This window comes from Gossypium raimondii, chromosome 13, assembly GCF_025698545.1.
Source record: "Gossypium raimondii isolate GPD5lz chromosome 13, ASM2569854v1, whole genome shotgun sequence".
NCBI classification, from domain to species: domain Eukaryota; kingdom Viridiplantae; phylum Streptophyta; class Magnoliopsida; order Malvales; family Malvaceae; genus Gossypium; species Gossypium raimondii.
Genome location: NC_068577.1, coordinates 10484072 through 10505384, shown reverse-complemented (window position 1 = coordinate 10505384; position 21313 = coordinate 10484072). Strand labels below are relative to the sequence as shown.

The following is a 21313-nucleotide window of genomic DNA, read 5'->3' as shown; positions in this document are numbered from 1 at the left end:
TATCAACATTAGGGTTTTAGATATATATTTTTTCATGATTATATATGTATGTATATTTCAAGGGAACATATGAGTAGCTGCAACGGCACGGCACAGCACAGCACAACATAGAAAGCAAATTTCAGCTAATGAGGTTGGTTAGTGTAAAAGGATTAATTGCTTTGTGTTGAAGAACAAATCATGTGGTAATTTGGTTCTTCCAATGCACTCATTGATGGATGATGCCATAGATATGTAGAATTACACTTCGGGTCAATTCTTCATTTCTTTTGAAAAGTACTTTTGTGCTTTAGAAAAGTGATTTTGAAAAGTGCTTTTGAAAAATTTGGTTTAAAATTTGAGTGTTTAGCATTGCTGTCAAAAAGTACTTTTGAGAAATAAAATGTCTATTTTTGATATGTTATTATCAAGTAACAAATATGTATTTAAATCATATTTAAATTAGTTAATATTATTATATTTTAGTAATAATATAAAAATTATTATAACTTGTTAATATTTTAATATATAAAATATAAATTGTAAATATTTTTAATTAATAAATATTAATTATTTATAAAATTTAATTAGAATATATAAATCTGTATTTTAAATATTTAAATATAACCATTAAATATTTGTAATTAATATTTTAAAAAATATTTTTTTTATTTTTAATTAATAATTTTAACATAATTGTAATTAAGCACCAAGAGAAAAAAATACTATGTTATTAGAGGGGTGAAAAAATAATTAAGCACCAAAAGTACTTTTGGAGGAAGAAAAACTAAAATTTTTAGCTTCTCCTTTTCAGCTCCTTTACAGAATTGCTTTTCAAAAGCACTTCTGAAAAGCTAGAAATTTCAGCCAAAAGCAACTTGTTCTGCACAGCTTTTTTTTCAAAAGTGCTTTTAGAGTCAGAAATGTTTTTTTTAAACAATGAAGAACTGGCCCTTCACCTTACCCCAATTGTAGCTTAGCTTTGGGGTGGAAATTGGGCCAAACGATGAGGATTTTAGGTGATGGGCACTAATTTAATTTTGGTACGCAAATGCAAATGCAAATGCAAATGCATATGCAATGCATGTTTCTATGGCTCACTCCTCTTGGTTAAGTTAAAAGGGACTGCTAGCCCTCCCTGAGATGTGCAGAACAGCAAGTCCAAGGGCAACAGTAAGTAAACTTTTCCAATCCATGCGTCTATTTATTCATAAATGGAAACAATTAGATGAACAAATAAAATAGAAAGAAACCAGCAAGAGAAGAGCACAATATTAAGTGGTGAAGCATAACAAACAGCAATCAACAACAATCAAAATGTAAGGGTTTGTAGAATACTTGGATTCAAGTGTTAGTACCGAGTATGTATCCCCACAAAATATGTTCATTTCATTGTTTAGGTTTTATCATGTATTGAAATGGTCTTTGAAGGGTTATATCGGAAACAGATACTTCTAAGAAAAATGAAGACTCGAAACATTTCCAACGGCTGGGAAAATGAGTTTCTGAAGCAAAGGTAACGAGGACATTTGCTTCATTACAGGAGGAGCAAAGTGAGAATTAGCATAAGTTGCTGATTCTGCCCATATATAATAACAACTTAGCATCTCAGCATTCATGAAATTTACGAGGGGTTTTCAATTTTACTCTTTTTTGTCTAATATCCAATAGTCATATTGTGTTTCGACTAAATTCAGAGTCGAGCCAAGTCAGACCACTAAATAGAGAGTAAAGTGCTCTCAGTATTATTTTCTTCGTCCACCATATTTGAATCCCAAATCTTGCTTAAAAATATCAACCTCCTTACAATTCCACCTAGCGGTACACCTTTCCCTTCAGAAAGAAGATCTATTTTTTCTTAATTAAAGGGAAGCTACTAGTTTGCATTTGTTAAATACATTAAAACTCCACTACCTTGCATATATCTTAAAATCCAGATAACAAGAACCAAAAATCCATGCAAATTTGACTCTTGAAATCACTTAGCTACATAATATAAACCATAAAAGTTCACCATCTAAGGTTCATATTACAAACAACATTGGTCACTGAATACATCATGATGAAATTAAAGTAACCCATGGATCAATTATACGCAAGCAATATATAAGAAAAGAAAACGTATTCATTCAGCAGCTGTCAAGTGGAGGGAAAGGGGTTGAAGCCACTTCGTACCATTTCGTCAAGCGTCGAAAACAAAGGTTGGGGCAGATTATCCCAGTCATACCAATCCCAGCCGTCGCACTTGTCTGGCTCCGGGTTTTGTGGAACTTGATTAGGGTCCGCCAGCACTGCACGGAGAAAGACGATGACGTAATGGCAGCGTTTGGATTTGTCCAGGAAGACTTTATTGGTCACTGTTAAGAAGTCTGCTTTCCCCATTTCCAAGCCCGTCTCCTCCATCAACTCTCTGGCTCCGCACTCTTCGAAGCTCTCACCTGCCAACAATTATTTTGCCCTTTTTTTTTTAATTAATGAAAGCGAAACAAGTAGAGATGTGAGGTGAGAGAGAGAGAGAGACGGACCAAACTCGAGGTGGCCGCCGGGGAGAGCAAAGGTGGATTCACCGATAGAGGCGCGGCGGCGACCCAGGAGGACCGATTTCCCCTTCAACACGAACAGCACTACACCTACTCGTGGCACGGGCTGTGTTTCCTCCATCTCGAATGACAGTTCAGTTGGTGGGTTCTCTGGACTAGTAATAAAGAGAAGGGAGAGTGGGGGGACAACGCAATTAGGCAGCCAAACGTGGCGTATAATATATTATATTATCAAAATGTAAGGGAAAGTGGGCGGCCCAGTCATCTTTCTTTGTTGGTGGGCTGGTTTTAACTCGCTAGTTTGACTTCTGTTTTTTGTCTTTGTCTATCTCTGTCGTCACTGATAACGTTCTTCGTAGTTAGGATGCTATTGTGGAAGGAAGTTGCACCGGTTTATCTAAATAAATTATTAAAAATTTACAAGTTAATTGATTCAGATTAATATCTCAATCGATCTAGATATGAAAACAATAATATTTAACCTTTTTTAAAGAGAGATTGAAATATGTAAAGATATAAAATTTTAAAAGGGTATTAAATTCACTATGCCTAAAACTTATGATTCAGATGTTAAATTGATTTGAAAACCTCAAAATATTTTAATTGGATCTTCAAATATTAATATTGTATCAATTAACTATCTATTTAAGTATTAAATATTAGCTTGACTTATATATATATATATATATATTTAAAAGTTGACTCTTTTTAAACATGTTTTACATCATATTGTATTTTGAGGATTTAATTAAAATGTTTTTAAGTTTGATGAGCATTTTAGAATCTAGACCACGGTTTGGGGACATTGGTGCAATTAACCCTAATTTATATTATAAACAAACACATCTCTATGTAAGTAAGAAACAATCCAATCCATTTACTCAACTTAAATTAAAAACTTAAATTTAATTTTCATGTCTTGTTCTCAAACCCATGTTAAAAGATATGGTAATACGCCTATTTTGCCTAAACCCAATTAAAATACAAAGACCAAAATAAAATAAATGCCCTGTTTTTTTACAAACCCAATTAATAAACCCAAATTACATCAGCAGGCCCAATACCCAAACAACCCAACTAACCTAACTAAACCCTAGCCCAAAAGAAACAAACAAAGAAAAGCAAGAAACCCTAAAGAAATCAGCAGCCGCCGCCCCCAACTCCAACTGCCACACAACTCAGAACCGGCCTCCGTTCGCGCCGCCTCTCCGCACGAGCCGCCACGTGTGTACCTGCAAAAGGATCAGGAGAATCCAACAACAACTCAAACAATGTAAAAAATAGAGAAAATAGGAAATTTTGGGCTATAAAAACCCCGAATCTATGTATATTGAGGGGGAAAACACGAATGAATGAAAAGAGAATAGAGCAAAATCGATTCAAGTACAAACCTTTTTCAAAGGTAGTTTTTTTTCGGTTTATTTTTATTTATTTATTTATTTCGAAGGAAAATAAAAACAAAAGGGAAAAATCATACCTTTTTGAGAGGGAGGTGCCGATTCCGATGAAAATCGGTGTTTTTTAAGGCCAGGAGCTAAAAAACAAAAAAATATTTTTTTTTTAAATTTTTCGGCAACCGCAAACGGTGGCGCCGTCGCCGACGATCGACGGCCGCCGCGGTGGTCCGGCGCCGGAGACATGGCCGGATTCTGGAAAAAAGTTTGAAGGGTTGAGAGAGAGTTGAGAGAAAAAAAAGAATTTTTTTTTTTAAAATGGGGTTGCAAATGTTTTTTTAAGTTTTTTTACTTATATAAATACCCAAAACAACGTCGTTTTGGGTTTGGCTTCTGATGCCCAAAACGGCGTCGTTTCATACCCTTGACCCGCGCAATGACCCGACCTAGGAGGAGGATCCGCGTGTTTTTGGCTTTGATGGTCTATTGGCGCATTAGACCCCTCCGCATTTTGCAATTGTTTCAATCCAATCCTTTTTATTTTTTTTATATTTATACCTATGATTTTATTCCATTTTCAATTTGGCCCTAACAAGTGGCGTGTTTCAGAGGATGGGGGGGTTATTTCCCTGATGGGTCCCTTTAAATTATCTGTGCCTTTCAATTGGGCCCTCTCCTTTATTTTTTTTATTCTCGATTTTTACCCCTTTTTTTTATTAAACTTCAATTTAGTCCTTTTGCCTTTTTTTATAGATAATTTCAGCCCTATTTTATTTTAATTTTTTTTATATTTCGAGGGCAATTTAGCTTTTTGTTTTTCTTTCTCCGTCTTGTTTTTTAATTTTGTTTTGTGTTTTATTTATTTATTTTTATTTACTCCTTTAGTTTTTTCATCGTTTTTTTATGCTTTTTACTTTGTTTTATTTTTATTCTTGAGCTTCATTATTACTATTATTATTGTTAATATTATTATTATTATTACTACTACTATTATTATATTTATATTGATCTAACCTTTTACATACATAATTTTATTCTATTTATATTATTGTCATATGTTATTATTTTATCTTATAATGTATTATTTTATTTAAAATCCAATATAATGCATATTTTTATGTTTTTTTATTTTGTAGTATATGTTTTTAAAATTCATTTTATATATGTTTTTATGTTTTAAAGGTTTATATGAAAGTTTTTATAATATTGTTTTATATATACATGTACATTTTTATTAAAGTACTTTCATTCTTTAAATATATTATTGATTTGTTTAAACTACAAGTCATTTTATCCATAAATTTTTAAAATATTCTGCGTTTAAGATTCTCGAGAAGATTGTGCCCTAACTTACTAGGCTTCAATTCTTTTCATTGAATTTAAATAGCTGAATATCCTTTTTCAATAAAATTGTAAACATTTCAAGATTTAAATTCACTCTCGGGAATTCAAAGGGTTGTGTCCTAACTCACAGGATGCGACATTTTGTTATCTCGAGACGAGATTTTTTTTCAAACAAAAGCAAATTGGTGTGTGGTTATCAAAATTTCAAAGAATCGTACCTTAACTTACAAGGTTTCGATTTCTTCATAGAAACAAGATGACCAAATTATTTTTAGTTTTCAAATTAGTAAATTTCAATAAAGATTTTAAAAGGAGAATCGTTTTTTAAATCTGATTCATTCGACCTTAAGACATTAAATAATTAATTCGGTACCAATTTTGGGCGTTACGAGGGTGCTAATCCTTCCTCGTACGTAACTGACTCCCAAATCTGTTTTTCTAAAATTCGTAGACCAAAATTGTTTTTAGGTGATTCAATCACACCTCAATAAAAGATTGGTGGCGACTCCAACTTTTACATTTTTTTAAAATAAGTCGACAACTAATTTTTGTTTTCAAAAATGGTTTCGACAGATATCAAATAGGATTAAATGAAAAGAATGCAGTAAGGGCGATAGAATTTGAAGGGGGGATAAAAGGCCTGGTAAAGATCATCTACAAACTTACTTCCGCTGTTGTTATATTAATGTTATAGTCATGGATACAATTCATTTTCATAGCATCTGAGAGTAACAGATGATGAATGGCTAGAAAGGGCTGACATCATGAGCCAATTTCAACATGAACTCAGGTACAAGGCGTCTTCTTGGAGGCGCCACGGCATCTTTTGCAAGGGCTGCTTCATCTTCACCATGTATGATGGCAACAACATCTTCAAACATCTCATCTCTGCCGCCTCTCATGGGATCCTGATTATTTATTTTACATGTATGTTGGCAGAATATTATACAAAATTCACCTAAAATCAAACAAAACACAAAGCATGGTTACTTCTTCCATTACCTGAAGAAACAAATCTGTGTGAGTCTTTCCATAATACAATATGGATTCTGCTTTCCCTCCAACTCTTCGAAGCGTATCAGCAAAATTTTGACTGCAAGGAGAAGGAAAACTTGTTATAAGAAATCTGCTTTTGAATCAGCTGTGACCTAGTCATTCAACAATCACTACATAGCAACATCATAACAATCTAGATGCAGAAGAAGAAAATGAAAAGTAGTATTGCTGTAATCTATGATGATTATCAAGGGCCTTATCCATGTATGCACATATAATTATTAACGACAAAGGAACAAACATTTAGAATTATGGATTGAGAGGACGAGATTTAAACCTGGAATCCGCAGGAATAGAATAATCTGCAGTACCATGAAAAAGAATGACAGGAGGAAGGAGAGAAACAGCAGGCTTAACGTCTGAGTCCTGCACCAGAACTTCAGGAGAGAACTGATGCAAAGAATCTTCCCCTTCCATTATGCTGTATGAAAATGCAGGGACGATTCTTCAATTGAGGGAAACAAACACAGAATGTATCTAAACAAGCTTTTCCTAGAACCAACTTACCTTAAAAAGATCGAACGGTATAAACCTCGAGTATGAAAGTGCTCTATGAGGTTAAAAAGATTGTACCTGTTGGGGAACATTAATGGTAATTGAGTATCAATGAATATACACAAAAAGGAAATTGCTTTATTACATCAAAATTTACTTGCATGTTTTGTATATAATAACATAACAAATGTTCATTCCAAATAGCTAATGCACTAAATGAAGGGGCAATGAGAAGGTAAAAAACTTAATGCATTTAGCAAGGAACCAAAAGATAGACATGAGCCATAATGAGAGCTATTAAAGATCATCCACCCTAATATAAGACACTATAATGCTTTGATTATAACCTTTCAGAAGAAAATAGTGCCACATGAATTGAGGAAAATACATCAATACGGTTTATCTTTGAGTCAAATTTGAAATCAGAACTGATTCCATTATTATTGTGAAAGTTATATTCAATATGAAGTTAAAAGTTTCAAGACCAGATTCATGGTAACGAAGAAAATAAGAGTCCATGCTGGTTAAGTTCCATGGTTATAAAATTTTTAATAATTACCCTCCAGACAAACCGAGGTAAGCTTTTATCTGGGACACACTCCAAGAAACACTGTCGCCTTCGCCAGTCTCTTTGATTGCCTGGTTTACAAGTGTGCAAGCAGCAATATGTGCACCAGCTGATTGCCCCATAAGATAAATCCTGGCAAGACAAACCATGAATAGAATATTAATCAGTATGATACAAATTAAAAAAAAGGGAATATTACTAATCCTATACCTGTTGGGATCACCTCCATATTCAGAAATATTATTGCAAATAAATGAGATGCCCTGAGAAGCATCCTCCACCATGTCACTTATTGTACCCTGTGGAAAATTTCTGCAAGCAGATTGAACTATTAGAAAAAGAACACTTCAAGCATAAATTTAAGACGGTAACCAACAGGATCTCTTAATATTAATGGACTGACTAATAATATCAAGACTTAAACCACATGAAGTGGTTATGTTGCAACTAATCAAACAATATGAATTTACATATTACCCCAAGAAATATTCATTGAGAAGTGCTAAATTTTGCATTCAGAACCATTTATCAAAATATAGCTTGCCAGCTTTGTAGAAAAAATGGAGATTATAGTCATTTTAGATGGAAAACAAAATATCTTGAAAAAAATGCAGCCATTTAGATATGTAAAAGTGCATCAAAGACATTTCAAATGACAAAACCATTAGTGAAAGTCACCACATAGATATCTCCAATGAGACAAAAACAAACAGGTAAAACATTTTGAAGAAGTTTTAGGTCAGACCAAGTGAAGGTAAGATAACGAAATTGTATTAAAAGATCATTCATGCCTTAAATAGGCAAATAATTTCCCCAATATGAGCTTCAAAACTAAACAAGCCAAGAAAAAAAAATGTAAATAACGTGATCTAAACATGAGCCCAGCTGATGATAAAAGTTAAGAAAAGGTTAAATTTTGCAGTCATCAGATCATGAAGGCTTCTATACGCAATTCTTAAGATGCTCAAAGGGCCAGCTTATAACAACAGTTATACTGTAAAAATTATATGGTAAGGAGGTCAATCAGAGAAACTTAATCAAGAACAATGGTTATCGATCCAGTAAAATAGTGTCATCTCTACAACAAAATGTCATTGCCTTAAAGTGACATATTTTACCTGTAGTCTATGCATGCCACTATGATGTCTCTTTCTGATAACTGTTGACCTAAAAGAGAACCCCATGCTTTATAACTGCATTAAGAGAAAAGAGCTCTATGAAGCAAATCAACGATAAATCAGCAAGCATAAACCAAATAAGAAGCCAAACAGGTATAATGACAGAAAGAGTAGCCATAGGCCTTTGAGAATCATCAGAACTTGATTTGGCAACGGTAAAAGAAAAAAGGAATTACTATATTAGAGGTTATACTTTCCCTACTGATTATATGAGTTACTTTTCATTCTAAGAATCTTCAGTATCTTTCAGTATGATCACACAACAAATTTGAAGCTTTTAATTTCCAATAAAACTCAAAGGAGAGCAGTCTGCCACTACAATTGAGAATTTCTACTACGGTCCAGATATATGACAAATAGCTCACCCAATAATCCAAGCCCCACCGGTTATAAAAGCTACCACGGGTTTTGTCCCCTGGCTGGTTTTAGGCAAATAAAGATCAAGCCTGCAAACAAAATTTGAGTTATCGATGCCTGAAATTACAATACAATTGCAAGGGCATACATACTAACCGCTTGGAAATGCAAAAGAAATAGACAATCAACTTTACCTATTTCTAGGCTTTTCACCATATATTATGCTCCTACGGACCTGTCTGGAGAAGAAGTAGTAAAAAGCAACTGCAAAAAGGAAAAGTAACTCATTATGCTATTTTAGATCCATCAAGTCAAATGTAAACTGAACAAAGAAACGCAGTGTCTCAAATTATGGTTTTGTTTGGTTCTGACTTTTACTCTTTGCCTTTGCTTCCAAGAAGATTGCTATAAAGAAAAATCATAATTGATTAAAAATGACTAAAATCTAACATGATTGTTCCATATAAATCTTAACATGTGCACTTTTTTTTCAAAGAAGTTACATTTTAGTTTACATTAATCAAGAAGGTAGTTTGTTTTCGTAGCCAAATGCATCTTTTTCCTTTTTTCTACTAAAGCAAACAGCAAGTAGTAAAAGCAACAATTAAAAAAAACAGCAATAAATAAATATGAATATATGTATAACCTTGAATAAAACCTGGCATGAGCAACATAGCATAACAACCAAGGGCAAGGAACCTTGTGATCCATCTATAGCCTACCCTGAAAAATAGTCAACGATTAGGACACATCTCATAGAAAAGTTGAACATAAAAGTCATATTAGCAGCTCAGCTGACAATAAAATAATAATAATAAACTCCAAGTCCTTGAGCGACATAAAAATGATGAAGGCACACTGATCTTGAAGTTTGAAGCCTCATGTATGAACGTACTTATATATCTCTTTCAACTAACTCCAAAGGTTGAGTTTGTTAAATAATAATATCTCCTTAAAGAACTCATGTATATTCTACTCACATTCATCAAGATTTTTCTTGAACTACAACGCATGAAACTCTGTTCCTACATCTTCACTAGTCAGCTAACTAATTCATTTCCTGATACTGCCAAAAAGAATACCCTCAATTTCAGCTTAACCATCTCTATTCACTTTTGTCCTAGCTATAAGACAAAGATTCTTTTCGGTTTCCCTAAAGTTAAAGTGCAACATTTCTTCATTGAAAACTTTGAATGGGTGTTAATTAACAGCAGGAATAAAGCTTCATCAATAATCATCATTCGATTTTCCAATGTAATACACTAAGTTACTTGGAACTGACAATGAGTGTTTTCCTAAGCTTGTCCATATATTTGGAGTATCATATCCCTATCCCCATACTCATGTGTTTGAAAAGATACAAGTACCTAAAGAAATGCAGAGTCAAAGTGCAGGGACTTTTACATAAATGTTCATCAATCACTAACATAAAAGTTAACACCCCTTACAGCTCCAGGTATCAAATGAACACAGTTCAAGCCCAGGTATCAAATTCATGCATGCCTCTCAATCTATGAGAAAGATTCCAAGACCAAGCATATATAATCATAACAATACACAGGAAAAGAATCGCACCCGAGATAACTAAGGAGCTTCAAACATAATCCAGAAAGGTAAAACGTCTCGGCAGCAACATGGCCCACTTCCCGGCTTATAGACTGGCGGGGAGTCTCATCGGCTAGCAAAGCGAGCGAGCTATCACTGGAAGTCCGGAGAAATCTCTGCTGATGGTTGTTGGCAAAAGAAACAATATTGTTGTTAACATTGCTTGTGGAATTGTAACTCGAAGCTCTGGGTAGGACAGGCGTAATAGGAATAGCCTTTTCAGGATCGAATTTTGACGAAATGAGGATGGTGGCCGATGGGTCAGCATCGATCTTAGCTTTGACCACCGTTGTGGCTGCCGATGCGGAGGAGGAAGGGTGGCTGGATATGGGCAAGATTGGAGATGGCATACCTTTTTTGTTGGTTGTTTTCAAAGCTTGAGGATGAATCCTTGAATTGGATTTTGTTAGCAAATACTAGTTTAGTTGTTCATGATGGTTTGTTTGTGGGAAAAAATGGGCTTCGAAAATTACTGTGTTAAATTCGAGGAAATCTCAGCCTGCGTTTAGGGTGGAGCCGAAGAAAAGCATGGATGCGATGGAGAAATGAGAAAAAGAAGATGGTTGAAGGGAATTGGAGGGTCAGTAATGGCTGGTGGCGATTGGCTGAATAGCCCAATTTCTGGGTTGCCACATGGAGGTTTCTGTTTGGTAGTAAAAACTAGACAAGTCTGTTTTCTTGGAATTTGATGATTTCGTAGAAAGTTAGAAACTTGGACGAGTAATCCTAATCTATGGTATTAACCAATGGTCAAATTTCGCTTTCAGTCCCTGTGCTTCAGTGAGGCTTGATATTTAATCCTTATACTTAAAAAGGGTTGAAAATAGAATCATCGTTTGTTTCAATTTAAAGATCATTAATGTTGTCACAACTCGCAACTAGACTCGATAAATTGGTTAAATTGAAAATCGGTGGTTTAAGTTGTCCAATTGGTGATATATAATTAAAAATTAGAGTAAATAGTTATAAATCAGTAAAAATTTGAAACAAAAAAATAGTGGTCAGTTATGATTTTTTTATATTTTTATGAAATTTTTATTTTTATTTAGTTATTATTGAATTGATGGCTTAATCGATTAAACTGAAAATTAATTGTTTGACTAATTGAACCACTTATTTGATTTGATTTTTACAACATTGTCTATTGTTGAAAATATTACTAGCACATTAAAAATTATCATCAATACATCTACGTAATCATACCAACTTTAGAAGCAAATCATTAAGGATCCAATACACATGCCTTATACTAAGAAAATTTTGACAAAAATACTAATAATGTAGATGATTATAATAAAATTTTGTAAACAAACAAAAAAAATAGTAGAAATTAATTATTAACTTTTAAGGAAAAATATTAAAATCTTAAATTTTATAAAAAATAATCACTAAGGATATATTTTAACCTAAACTAATTTAATATCCTTATAATTCTAAATATTTTGCTTAACTAAGTTGTTATCTATGAATATTGTGATTAAAGATGATAATAGAGAAGGGAAGTGAATGTTGCTAAGTCAAAATGTATATTTGCAAAGATTTTTGTCAAAGTTAGTCTATATTTTCAAAAGACTAATCAAGTTCATTTTAGGTCCGTTCATATTATTTTAAAATTTTAAAATATGTATATTTATATCATTTTAATTTAATAATTAATAACTTTATATTTTTTATTTATTGAAATTTTTACATAGTCATCTTAACATTATTTTAATGTTTACATTAGACTAGTATTATATATTTAGTATAGGTTTATTTTTTAAATATATTATAAATTACATAATATATAAAAATAACATAATATAAAAATTATAAATTTAAAAACAGTTGGATCGGCTTGAGTCTTGAATGTTTTGCCCAAACCCTACAAATTTTAAGTAGGCTTTTGGGTCTAGGTAGGTAGCCTGACTCATGAATAGGTCTAACCACATCTACCTCCACTTTAAAATTGGCATGCTTCGTCTTATGATAATCACCTGTCTCAGACTATCATGTAGGGCCTATCCAAATTGTTTTTAGGTGGCAGAATTGAATAATAATTTTTTGAGAAATCAAAACATAATTTTATAATATATTAATTTATGATTTCATCATTTTTGGAGGGATTAAACATAATTTTCTTCTTTTGGAAGTCAAAATACAAATTTACGACTAAATTACCAAATAAAGTCCTTTTTTAAAAATATATATATAGAAATAAGCCGATTTTTTGAAAAAATACGGGAACGGACCGTTTTTGATAAAAAAAACTTCTAATTGGAGTCTTTTTCAAGGAAAACTCATTTTCCCCGTGTTTTATTAGGGTTTTCTATAAAATTTAAGGTTTTAGGGTTTATTAATTAAGGTTTTAGGGTTTTGTTATTATGGTTTTAGGTTGTTTAGATTTTTAGGGGTTTAGGGTTAGATTTTAGGGTTTTAATTTGATAAAATGTTAACCTAATAATTGTAATAATTGACTTCGATATTTAAAATATTCATATTTATACCAATCGTATATTATTTTTTATTAAAAATTAAAACTCGGAGTACTAAAAAAGTATTTTTGACGAGATGGGTTCTGAAAAAATGTCCTGGATAGTGGGGGTTGAAATTTATAGAGAAAAAAACTCTAAGCAGAACATACTGTTAGCAAAAGTACTGAAAAGAGCATTTAGTTGGAAGCGTGTAAAACATATGGTAAATACTGAAGCAGAAAAATGTCCAACATATGGTGCTTGTGTGAAGATGATAAGGTTAGAATATGCACCAACCGAAAGCGTGTAAAATATTGGGGATGGATGTCCAACAATCCAACTTGGCATAAGACCAGAAGCAGAAAAATGTGGTGCAACATATGGTGCTTGTGTGAAGATGATAGGGTTAGAATATGCACCAGAATAAGACGGTAAATACTAAATGGAGGGTGGTGTAGGCATCGATGTTGAGGCCATCGATGCCGGTTCTTGCGTGGGTGCTGATGATGGACCTGCCTCGCCAGCCCTTGGATTTAAAAGGGGCTGTTATGACCTACTCATACAAGGATGCTGACAAGTCGCTTCTTCCCCATACAAATATGGTTTGCCATGGATCCTAAACCATGACATGTACTCCAGACCGCATGCTAACTCTAGAACAGTAATAGGTTTGTGAGTAGGTAAAAAATTATACCGATTGTTCCACATGTTGATATGTTGGGAGTGGAATACTAGCTAATTCTCATCCAGCCGCTGCAAGTCGATAAGATGCAGATCATCAAGGTTTTAAGGTGTCATAGGAATTGACTGTCGAAATCCGAACTACCACAACACTCTATCAGTCTCGTGCATCTCCATAGTAGCATACACTACCAATGGGACCTTCATGTGCCAGGCGTTGGGATTCTCAAGGATTACTTCTTGAATTGTCGGATCCTCGTATGGTGTCCATTCAAACTATATTAACGTGATAAAAAACATTAGTTATATATATACTATTAAATATGAAATCAAATACATTATTTGTATATAGTTCAAAATTAAATAAATGTATACCTCCGCTTCTGGTCATTGGTTTAATAGAAGCCGTATATCTTGAAGCTCAATAGGTAGTCCCACGTGACTCGACGCATGGTTCCACCTATTTAAATAACTTATTAGCATAATAATTTTAATTTAAATCAAATTAATCATGGTAATATCTATTGAATTTTACATTGTTACGAGTGAGAATGTATACAGGTAGTTTGCTCGAGGACATAAAAATGGAAGCTGGAACCGAGCTTATGATTGTAGTAGTAAAAGGTAACCACCAATTTTGATTTTTCCTGGTTGCGTCTGTCGACACATCTTTCGATACAATATCGCCAGCACAAAAAACCCTTAACTGAGTTCTCCCGCCCCTCTAAAATCGACGAGTTTCAGCGGCCACCTTAGATGGACGAGATTTTGTGACTTATCTAGCATCAGGATGCCCCTGATAATCTGAAGGATATACGCCTGAGTGTATCGTTCTCTTTGAGTTTCAGTTGAATCCTCAACCAGCTCCACGAAATTTTTTCTTATCCAAGCCATTTTGATCCGACCTCCGTAAATCATCTCCGGAGCCGCACCCAAAAAATCACCACATACGGCTCCCCAATCAGCAGACTGAACAGACCTGGTCTTCCAAAGTAATAGTACACTCGCCGCATGAAAGATGAAATGTGTGCATCTCGGGTCTCCACCTCTCCACCAACGCGCTTGTGAGTTTCGGGTCCAACTTACACCCCCGGCCTACAAGGGTCACGTGCCAAAAACTGGCTTCCCTCAAGTATGATTCGATCAACAGTGATGGAGGACCGGGTAGATTACGAATATGGTATTATAAAATTCGATCTTCTACCTATTTACGTAAAAATTATAAAAATATTAAGTTAAAATATAACAATGAAAAAAAATTAAACAAGATTAAAATTTATTATTACCATTTGCAATTGATTGACAGAAATGTGCTTGTTATCAAGATGAATTAGAGACTCGACCATTGCTAAATCATATAAAACACGAAATAATTTTTAATAAAAATATTTCTTGAAAATATTTTTAAAAATATAATAAAAATAGAATTTACATAGAAATAGAATTTTAGTAAAAATTTAAGAGAGAATTTGAGAGATTTTTTAGAGTGGATTGAGAAATTTTGAGAGATTTAAGAGAGAAATGTGAGAAATTAATAGGTGAGGGGTTTATATATTTTTTTTACCGTTTGGGGGGGGGGGGGGAACGCCTATTTAAAATAGCTGTTGGAAGTGACCGTGGGGGGAGGACACGTTGAGCTGGATGCGTTTTTCATTAGCGTGCTGAGCTAGAAGCGCTTTACTGGTTAGAGGGGAAAACGCTTGAGTTTTCTTGAAAACAACTTCAACTAGAAGCGTTTTATCAAAAACAGTCCATTCTCGTAATTTTTCAAAATATCAGGCTAGTTCCGTAAATTTCTTTTTTTTTTAAAAAGGCTTCATTTGACAATTTAGTCCAATTTTATAATAAATTAATTTTTAATTTAATGATGGAGAGTTAAATGGTAATTTTATTCATTTTAGATTGAGCCCTTAAATTGGCTCTTGCAGTTATGCATGTATAATTTTAAGAACCATTATTAGTTCCAATGCGGCTTCAAATTGATTTTTGGAATTATGTTTAATATTTATTAAAAACAAACAAATATTTAAAAAGATTCTTCAAATATATTTTAGTTTTGAGAAATAAATAGTAAAATAAAATGAGGTAAGTAATTATTCTCTTCTCTCCATCTCTACTTCATTTCACATTTACTTTTGAAAAAGGAAAATCACACTCCACTTAAAATCAATCGATGCAAAATTCATGATCCACAATGAGTTTTACTATGGGGTCCAAATTCAATTGGGTATTGACAAAGGTTGGTCTGGGAATTCGATTGTTGAGTAAAGTTTTTTTCCTGGTGGAACCATTTGGTTGTTATTCTTGGCAAGGCGAGAAAAATAAACATAAGCTAAGCTACCCAGGTATATATATATATATTTTGCTTCTTCAGCTTTTGGCTGGTCTTATTCGTATCTATTTCTAATAAAATTTCAATTTATTTTGTTACACAAATGAAACAATATTCTCTGTTATGTGACAGAGAAATTCAAACCAAAAAGAAAAAAGGTATGACAAGGAATTGTAAAGTAAATCACAATCACCCCTTAGCTTATGAGTTCCTAGAAACTATAGCCTGTAATAGCGATCAAAATGGCAATAGTCAATCCTGTCCTTGCCCACCAAAGCTTTGTTCCTGCCACCAACAATGAATCTCCTCCATTCTGTATTTCATAGAAACAAATAATAAAATTAGATTCATATGTTGTAAACATCCTCAATTCATACATTGATTTTGTTCTTTTTTCTTAGTAGAACTTAGAAGGCATTACCAAATTGAGACTAGGTGATGGTGCTGGTGTCGTGTCATCTGTAGTTGGCACTGCAGGTGGTGCTGGGGGGCTTGGAACTGTTGGTGCTGGTGCTGGTGCATGGTGGTGTCTCCTGCGCCTGTGCCTGTGCCTTCTCTTGTGCTTGGTGGGAGCTGGTGCAGGAGCCGGTGGCAAAGTAATGGGTGCAGGTGCTGGGGGCAGCTTTACTGGTGCAGGAGCTGGTGGTTTCTGAGCTGGTGCTGGTGCAGGAGATACTGGTGGTGGTGATGGTGGTGGCACTGCTGGCGGTTGAGCTGGAGCTGTGGTTGGAGGAGTTTGAGGTGGTTGAGGTGGTGGAGTTTGTGGCGGTGGGACAGTTGGGCTTGTAGCTGGTGCAACAGTGGGAGGGGGAGTTGTTGCAGGTGGTTGAGCTGGCGCGATGGGCGTGGTGGAAGGTGGAGGCGTTGCTGTTGAAGGAGGTGGTGCTGAAGTTGTAGGTGGAGGGGTTGTTGAAGGAGGTGGTGCGGAAGTTGTAGGTGGTGGCGAAGTTGAAGGTGGAGGAGTGGTGGTGGTGGTTGGCGTACTGGAAGGTGAGGCAGCTGGTGTTTGTGCACTCGTAATGGCTAGTTGAAGGGTGAGAGTAGTTACAATGAGAGCCCAAAACATGAAAGCCATTTTGTTTGAGATGGGAAATAGCATTTGCAAGCAACAATATATAAACACTAAACAACCAGCAATTCTCAAAGGCTGGGGAGTGTTTTGTAAGTAAAAAAAAAGGTTTGGTAAAATGTCAGAGGGAGAAAAGTAGTGTTCATTTGAATGTTACGTCCCTTCTACGAGCAAATTAACTTTATATAAACAAACTTCTGGTTAATATGATTGGCAGATAGCTTAGGAAAGGAAATGGAGTGAAACGAGAGGGAAAGTCCACAAATGGCAATCTCAAGAAACATACAGTGCACCAACCAGGAACCTAAACACTGTTGAGCAGTCGCCATCTGGTTTTGATGCCAACACATCTCCTTTCATATAATTTTCTCCATTTCATTCCGCTTTTTATTGTTTATTTTTATCAAAGACATGAATGAGTGATGGCCTGCCCATACTCTCATAACCCAATCTACCACCATGTTGCCTTCACGGCCCACGTGTGAGAACAAAACATGGAATTGAGTGAAGAATGTCATGTTCAATTGCCGAGGTAGATAATTTGGTGAGATGAGACCGGCAATAACATTAAGACAATCAGACTCAAAAATGGCATGAGGTCCCTCTACATTCTTCTGCCCTCAAACATGCACCCCAATAGCAAGAAATAAGCCATCCATGATTCCTAAAAGTTTAACCTTCACATTTCAACTATCAGAAGGCTATCTGAGTTCTGAAGAAATAGAATTGAATCAAGAGTAAGTTTGGAGATTATATATACACACATGATATGCAAATGGATTATTATTTATTATTAAAAATGACCTTTTGGTCCATTTCACATGATATCTCAAACTAGGATAGTTTTCAAAATGACTTTTGCAGCTTACATTACAGGTAACCAGACTATTAGCTTCCTCTATTTCCAGACATGCTAATGAAAATCACTTTGCATTCTTACAACAAATCAAAATTTTTCTGATGAAGTTAAACAACACACACATTATCAACCACATTATGCTTGGCTTCCAACTCCAGGTTACCAGCCTTGGTTAATAAAGTGCGTAACCGGATTAAGAAAATTTGTAGCTACTGATACTAGATTATAATGAAATTTGATGCTACTCAACCATTTTGTCATTTAGGTCCCTTCCTCTTTTCTGCCAATATTGAATTCCTCCTTGAATTGATCTCTCTGGCCCAACTCTTTCCAATCTCTGTCTGAAATTTTCCTGAAAATCCACAGGGAAGTGTAGAAGAGTAAACATCGCTGAAAAAAAGGATGCTTTCACTTATTACATCCTGCTTCAAATAATCTACTCTACCTTCTGTTGAAAGGAAAAATTCATTCAGCACCTTTCCATGTTCTGCAATTACAATAATATCATAATATAAAAGAATAGATTTAGATAATTATATGGAAAAACTTAAAATTCTCAAGCCCTTTCACATTTTTAACCATAAATAAATGAAACCCCTTACCCAGTTCATATTCCAGTGCTTGCAGAATCAATTCAACCTGGTTGTGAACACATAAACTCATTAAAAGGGAGGAAAAATTAATAGTTCTATAATACATGTGGGTGAAGGTGAGCCAACAGATAAATAGTCTAGTGCAGGATTAACATGACAAAAATCAGCAAATAAGAAACATTACAAGGTAATAATGTCAATATAATGATCTATAGAACTTCTAGGTTCATGTATCTACTATTTCGTTAAACCCCTGTACCCTTAATCTTCATTTGCTTTCTTGCCCCATCCTCATCCACAAGATGGAACCTGTAAAGATATGGTCAGCTGGCCTTTACAGCCGAAAGAACTGCATCCTAAATGCATCTTATAAACATAGCATATAACATTGTCTCAAATACAAGTTCTGATAGAGAGATTCATTGTAGTGGAATATCCATTTAACACCTATAACAACTAACAATCTATGACATTTGATATTTAATGGAAAATCATCTTTCAGGTGAAAAATATCTCTGCTGGTGTGTGTGTGTGTGTGAGCATGCATACACAAATGAATGCCATCATGTAGCATACCTTGTCAAAATCTTTCACAAGGTTAGCCTCCAGAGAAGCATTGTTTTCATATTCTAACCACAGTTCTTGGATCTCCTCAGCTGCAGCTAACAAAATACCAAAATAAGACAAGCAGATGCAACAAACAAATAGTTTAGCAACCCAAGATTTCCAAATATAAAATTGGCTAGGAAGCACCTCTCATTCCTCCACCCAGAATTTTGCACATTTCAGTTAGCGCTGCTTGCTCGCGTCTGCTTTTTTCTTCTTTAGGAACACCACATGATGGTGTTATATCTCCAACAATAGCTGTGAAAATTGAAAATCTCAACCTAAAACTCAAACCATAAGTGCATCTTGTGTGTTTCTGTGCAAGCCAGATGTACATTGAAATATAGCATCAGATATGTGGTAGCTCAGTATGCAACCTCCCCCACCTCACCCCACCCCCCTCCCAAAAAAAAAATCAACCCATCACATAAAAATGCATGCAAGAAAAATCAAGAAGATGGTTCTAAAAGTTCAACATTGTCAATTATCTTAGATTACCACAGTAGAACATCTATTGTACCTAATTTATAGGTTTACCTTTTCCTTCTTTTTGAGGAAAACAACTTCTGTACCATTACTGATTTTAACAACATAAGTACTCGTATAGCATGGCTATTGCAAATTTGACGTACACTAATGATAATGATAGAAGATGCAGACATAGGAGAGTACCTTCTGCAATATCATGGACAATTGCAATCTTAATACACCTGCAAAAGTTGAATGGATAAAAGACATAAAGCTTCCCTAAATAACATCCAACAAAAGCATAAAGCAAAAAGAAAAAAAAAATTGAAAAGAAAGAAAAGGCAAGAATAAAAAATCACATAAACTCATCTCCAACTTCTATTATAAGCTAAATCCGCTCAAAGAAAATAATACAAAAGAAATAGCTCATCCTCCTAACATTTCCATCAATTACCATGAAAGAAAAAAGAAAATACATAAATCAGATTGACAAACTTGGAAGTTGATAACTTAATGAAGAACATGGGCCCTGAAATATATCATATGATATGATGAGAGTGAACCTTTCTCTATTCACACCAGGAAGGTCACCAGCGATCAAAGCCATCAACGCCATGCGGTACATATGGTCAGCAATTGATTCAGGACCCTTTATCCCGTGATTGATCCAACCCTTCCTTTTTGTGGTCTATAGGATTAACAAAGTCATCAGTAACTATAGTCTTTTCTTCCCTGAATGATTCAAATGGAAGACAGAGGGATACAAAGGTGGGGCTCAAGCAAAGATAACACAGCTCTACAAATATTTACCACGTAAAACCCAAGCTTAAATTTCTATTTGTAGCTCTTCGACCATGTTTGTTTACTCTTACTTGGTATCTAAACAGCTAATTGAGCTATTAAACTATACTCAATCGAAACAGAGCGTGAAGGAAATAGAACGAACGGCAAAAGTTTATGTTTTCATTTATACCTTGAGACTGTGACACAATGTGAGAAAATCAATGGCGGAGGCCGACGTCGAATCGGCGGATCTCCCGGAGTAAGGTTTCTTGGAATTGGCAGAGACGATGATCCTCAGGGTGGGAGCCGGGGAGAAGTAAACGGGTCGAGAGGAGGAGGAGGCGAAAGGGCAGCGCATGAAAGCGAGCGGCGGCTGTGGCGGCGGAAAGCGGCGAAGGCCGAAACGATGTAAGGGAGGTGCGCAGTGGGGAGAAGCAGAGAAAGCCATAATGGAAGGCGGAGGAAGGGGAGGGCGTACGCCGGAGATTTTAAAGGTTTGGTTTAATGGCTTTGCATGATGGAGGGGGTCCGAGAAACGAGGTCCGATTTGGTTGGGCTACCGATTAACTTTTGGTCTTAAATGCGAAAAATCAGGCTTTCTTCCTTTCTGAGTCTACTACGTTAAACGGATCCCATTATACGACCCTTTTAAAAGGAACAAATAAAGGCCGTAGAAACCAACTCCTTTATTATGTTTTTCACTTCTTCTTCTTCTTCTTCTTCTTCTTCTTTTTTTGTTTTTAAATTGAATTTATTTAAAACAGCTAGGGCTTTGGTGTAACTCAAAATGTTTATGGGGCAATTCATGGTTATTTAAGTTTTTTTATTTGAAATATAGGTTTCAAATTTTAGCTAAATTCATTTATATTTGTCTATAATCCCTTGGTTTAGGGGTAAAAATATTGTAAGAATTTCAACTCAATCTCAAGCAACTTTATTCCTTTATCAGTTAA

General features: G+C 34.7%; 4 protein-coding genes and 1 long non-coding RNA gene across 6 annotated transcripts; all 5 read right to left on the bottom strand.

The window, feature by feature from the left end:
• Positions 1–1943: 1943 nt before the first annotated feature.
• Positions 1944–2721, bottom strand: LOC105783912 (nudix hydrolase 1). Its single transcript, XM_012609624.2, has 2 exons — positions 2505–2721; positions 1944–2417 (listed from the first exon to the last, which is right to left on the bottom strand). Exons 1-2 carry the CDS (start codon positions 2638–2640, stop codon positions 2119–2121), a joined length of 435 nt encoding a protein of 144 aa, XP_012465078.1. The 5' UTR covers positions 2641–2721; the 3' UTR covers positions 1944–2118.
• Positions 2722–3372: 651 nt separating this feature from the next.
• Positions 3373–4277, bottom strand: LOC128036069 (uncharacterized). The gene is made up of 2 exons (XR_008192921.1): positions 3997–4277; positions 3373–3751 (listed from the first exon to the last, which is right to left on the bottom strand). It is a non-coding gene; the product is annotated as an uncharacterized LOC128036069 (long non-coding RNA).
• Positions 4278–5912: 1635 nt separating this feature from the next.
• Positions 5913–11191, bottom strand: LOC105783542 (probable isoprenylcysteine alpha-carbonyl methylesterase ICMEL1). The gene is made up of 11 exons (XM_012609062.2): positions 10487–11191; positions 9558–9634; positions 9106–9175; positions 8920–9000; positions 8495–8569; positions 7587–7688; positions 7368–7508; positions 6821–6886; positions 6591–6734; positions 6260–6350; positions 5913–6165 (listed from the first exon to the last, which is right to left on the bottom strand). The coding sequence occupies exons 1-11, from the start codon at positions 10864–10866 to the stop codon at positions 6004–6006; spliced, it is 1389 nt and encodes a 462-aa protein (XP_012464516.1). The 5' UTR covers positions 10867–11191; the 3' UTR covers positions 5913–6003.
• Positions 11192–16050: 4859 nt separating this feature from the next.
• Positions 16051–17088, bottom strand: LOC105782960 (lysine-rich arabinogalactan protein 19). The gene is made up of 2 exons (XM_012608084.2): positions 16404–17088; positions 16051–16295 (listed from the first exon to the last, which is right to left on the bottom strand). Exons 1-2 carry the CDS (start codon positions 17079–17081, stop codon positions 16194–16196), a joined length of 780 nt encoding a protein of 259 aa, XP_012463538.1. The 5' UTR covers positions 17082–17088; the 3' UTR covers positions 16051–16193.
• Positions 17089–17819: 731 nt separating this feature from the next.
• Positions 17820–21070, bottom strand: LOC105782958 (uncharacterized). Of its 2 annotated transcripts, none has more exons than XM_012608080.2 (8): positions 20551–21070; positions 20141–20265; positions 19782–19819; positions 19257–19367; positions 19080–19165; positions 18513–18549; positions 18356–18397; positions 17820–18262 (listed from the first exon to the last, which is right to left on the bottom strand). In XM_012608080.2, the coding sequence occupies exons 1-8, from the start codon at positions 20806–20808 to the stop codon at positions 18168–18170; spliced, it is 792 nt and encodes a 263-aa protein (XP_012463534.1). In that variant the 5' UTR covers positions 20809–21070; the 3' UTR covers positions 17820–18167. The 2 variants fall into 2 exon arrangements, with proteins under 2 accessions (XP_012463534.1, XP_012463535.1); XM_012608081.2 differs by having other exon boundaries at positions 19080–19159; positions 20551–21068.
• Positions 21071–21313: the final 243 nt, after the last annotated feature.

Coding starts and splice junctions, on each gene's coding strand:
- LOC105783912 (XM_012609624.2), bottom strand. CDS start 2,640: ATGGAGGAAACACAGCCCGTGCCACGAGTAGGTGTAGTGCTGTTCGTG. Junction 2,418..2,504: donor CGGCGGCCACCTCGAGTTTG/GTCCGTCTCTCT, acceptor AATTGTTGGCAG/GTGAGAGCTTCGAAGAGTGC.
- LOC105783542 (XM_012609062.2), bottom strand. CDS start 10,866: ATGCCATCTCCAATCTTGCCCATATCCAGCCACCCTTCCTCCTCCGCA. Junction 8,570..8,919: donor GGTGGGGCTTGGATTATTGG/GTGAGCTATTTG, acceptor CTCTTAATGCAG/TTATAAAGCATGGGGTTCTC. Junction 6,166..6,259: donor ACACAGATTTGTTTCTTCAG/GTAATGGAAGAA, acceptor ATAAATAATCAG/GATCCCATGAGAGGCGGCAG.
- LOC105782960 (XM_012608084.2), bottom strand. CDS start 17,081: ATGCTATTTCCCATCTCAAACAAAATGGCTTTCATGTTTTGGGCTCTC. Junction 16,296..16,403: donor CATCACCTAGTCTCAATTTG/GTAATGCCTTCT, acceptor TATGAAATACAG/AATGGAGGAGATTCATTGTT.
- LOC105782958 (XM_012608080.2), bottom strand. CDS start 20,808: ATGGCTTTCTCTGCTTCTCCCCACTGCGCACCTCCCTTACATCGTTTC. Junction 18,398..18,512: donor AGCACTGGAATATGAACTGG/GTAAGGGGTTTC, acceptor TTGTAATTGCAG/AACATGGAAAGGTGCTGAAT. Junction 18,263..18,355: donor ATTTTTCCTTTCAACAGAAG/GTAGAGTAGATT, acceptor GTGGATTTTCAG/GAAAATTTCAGACAGAGATT.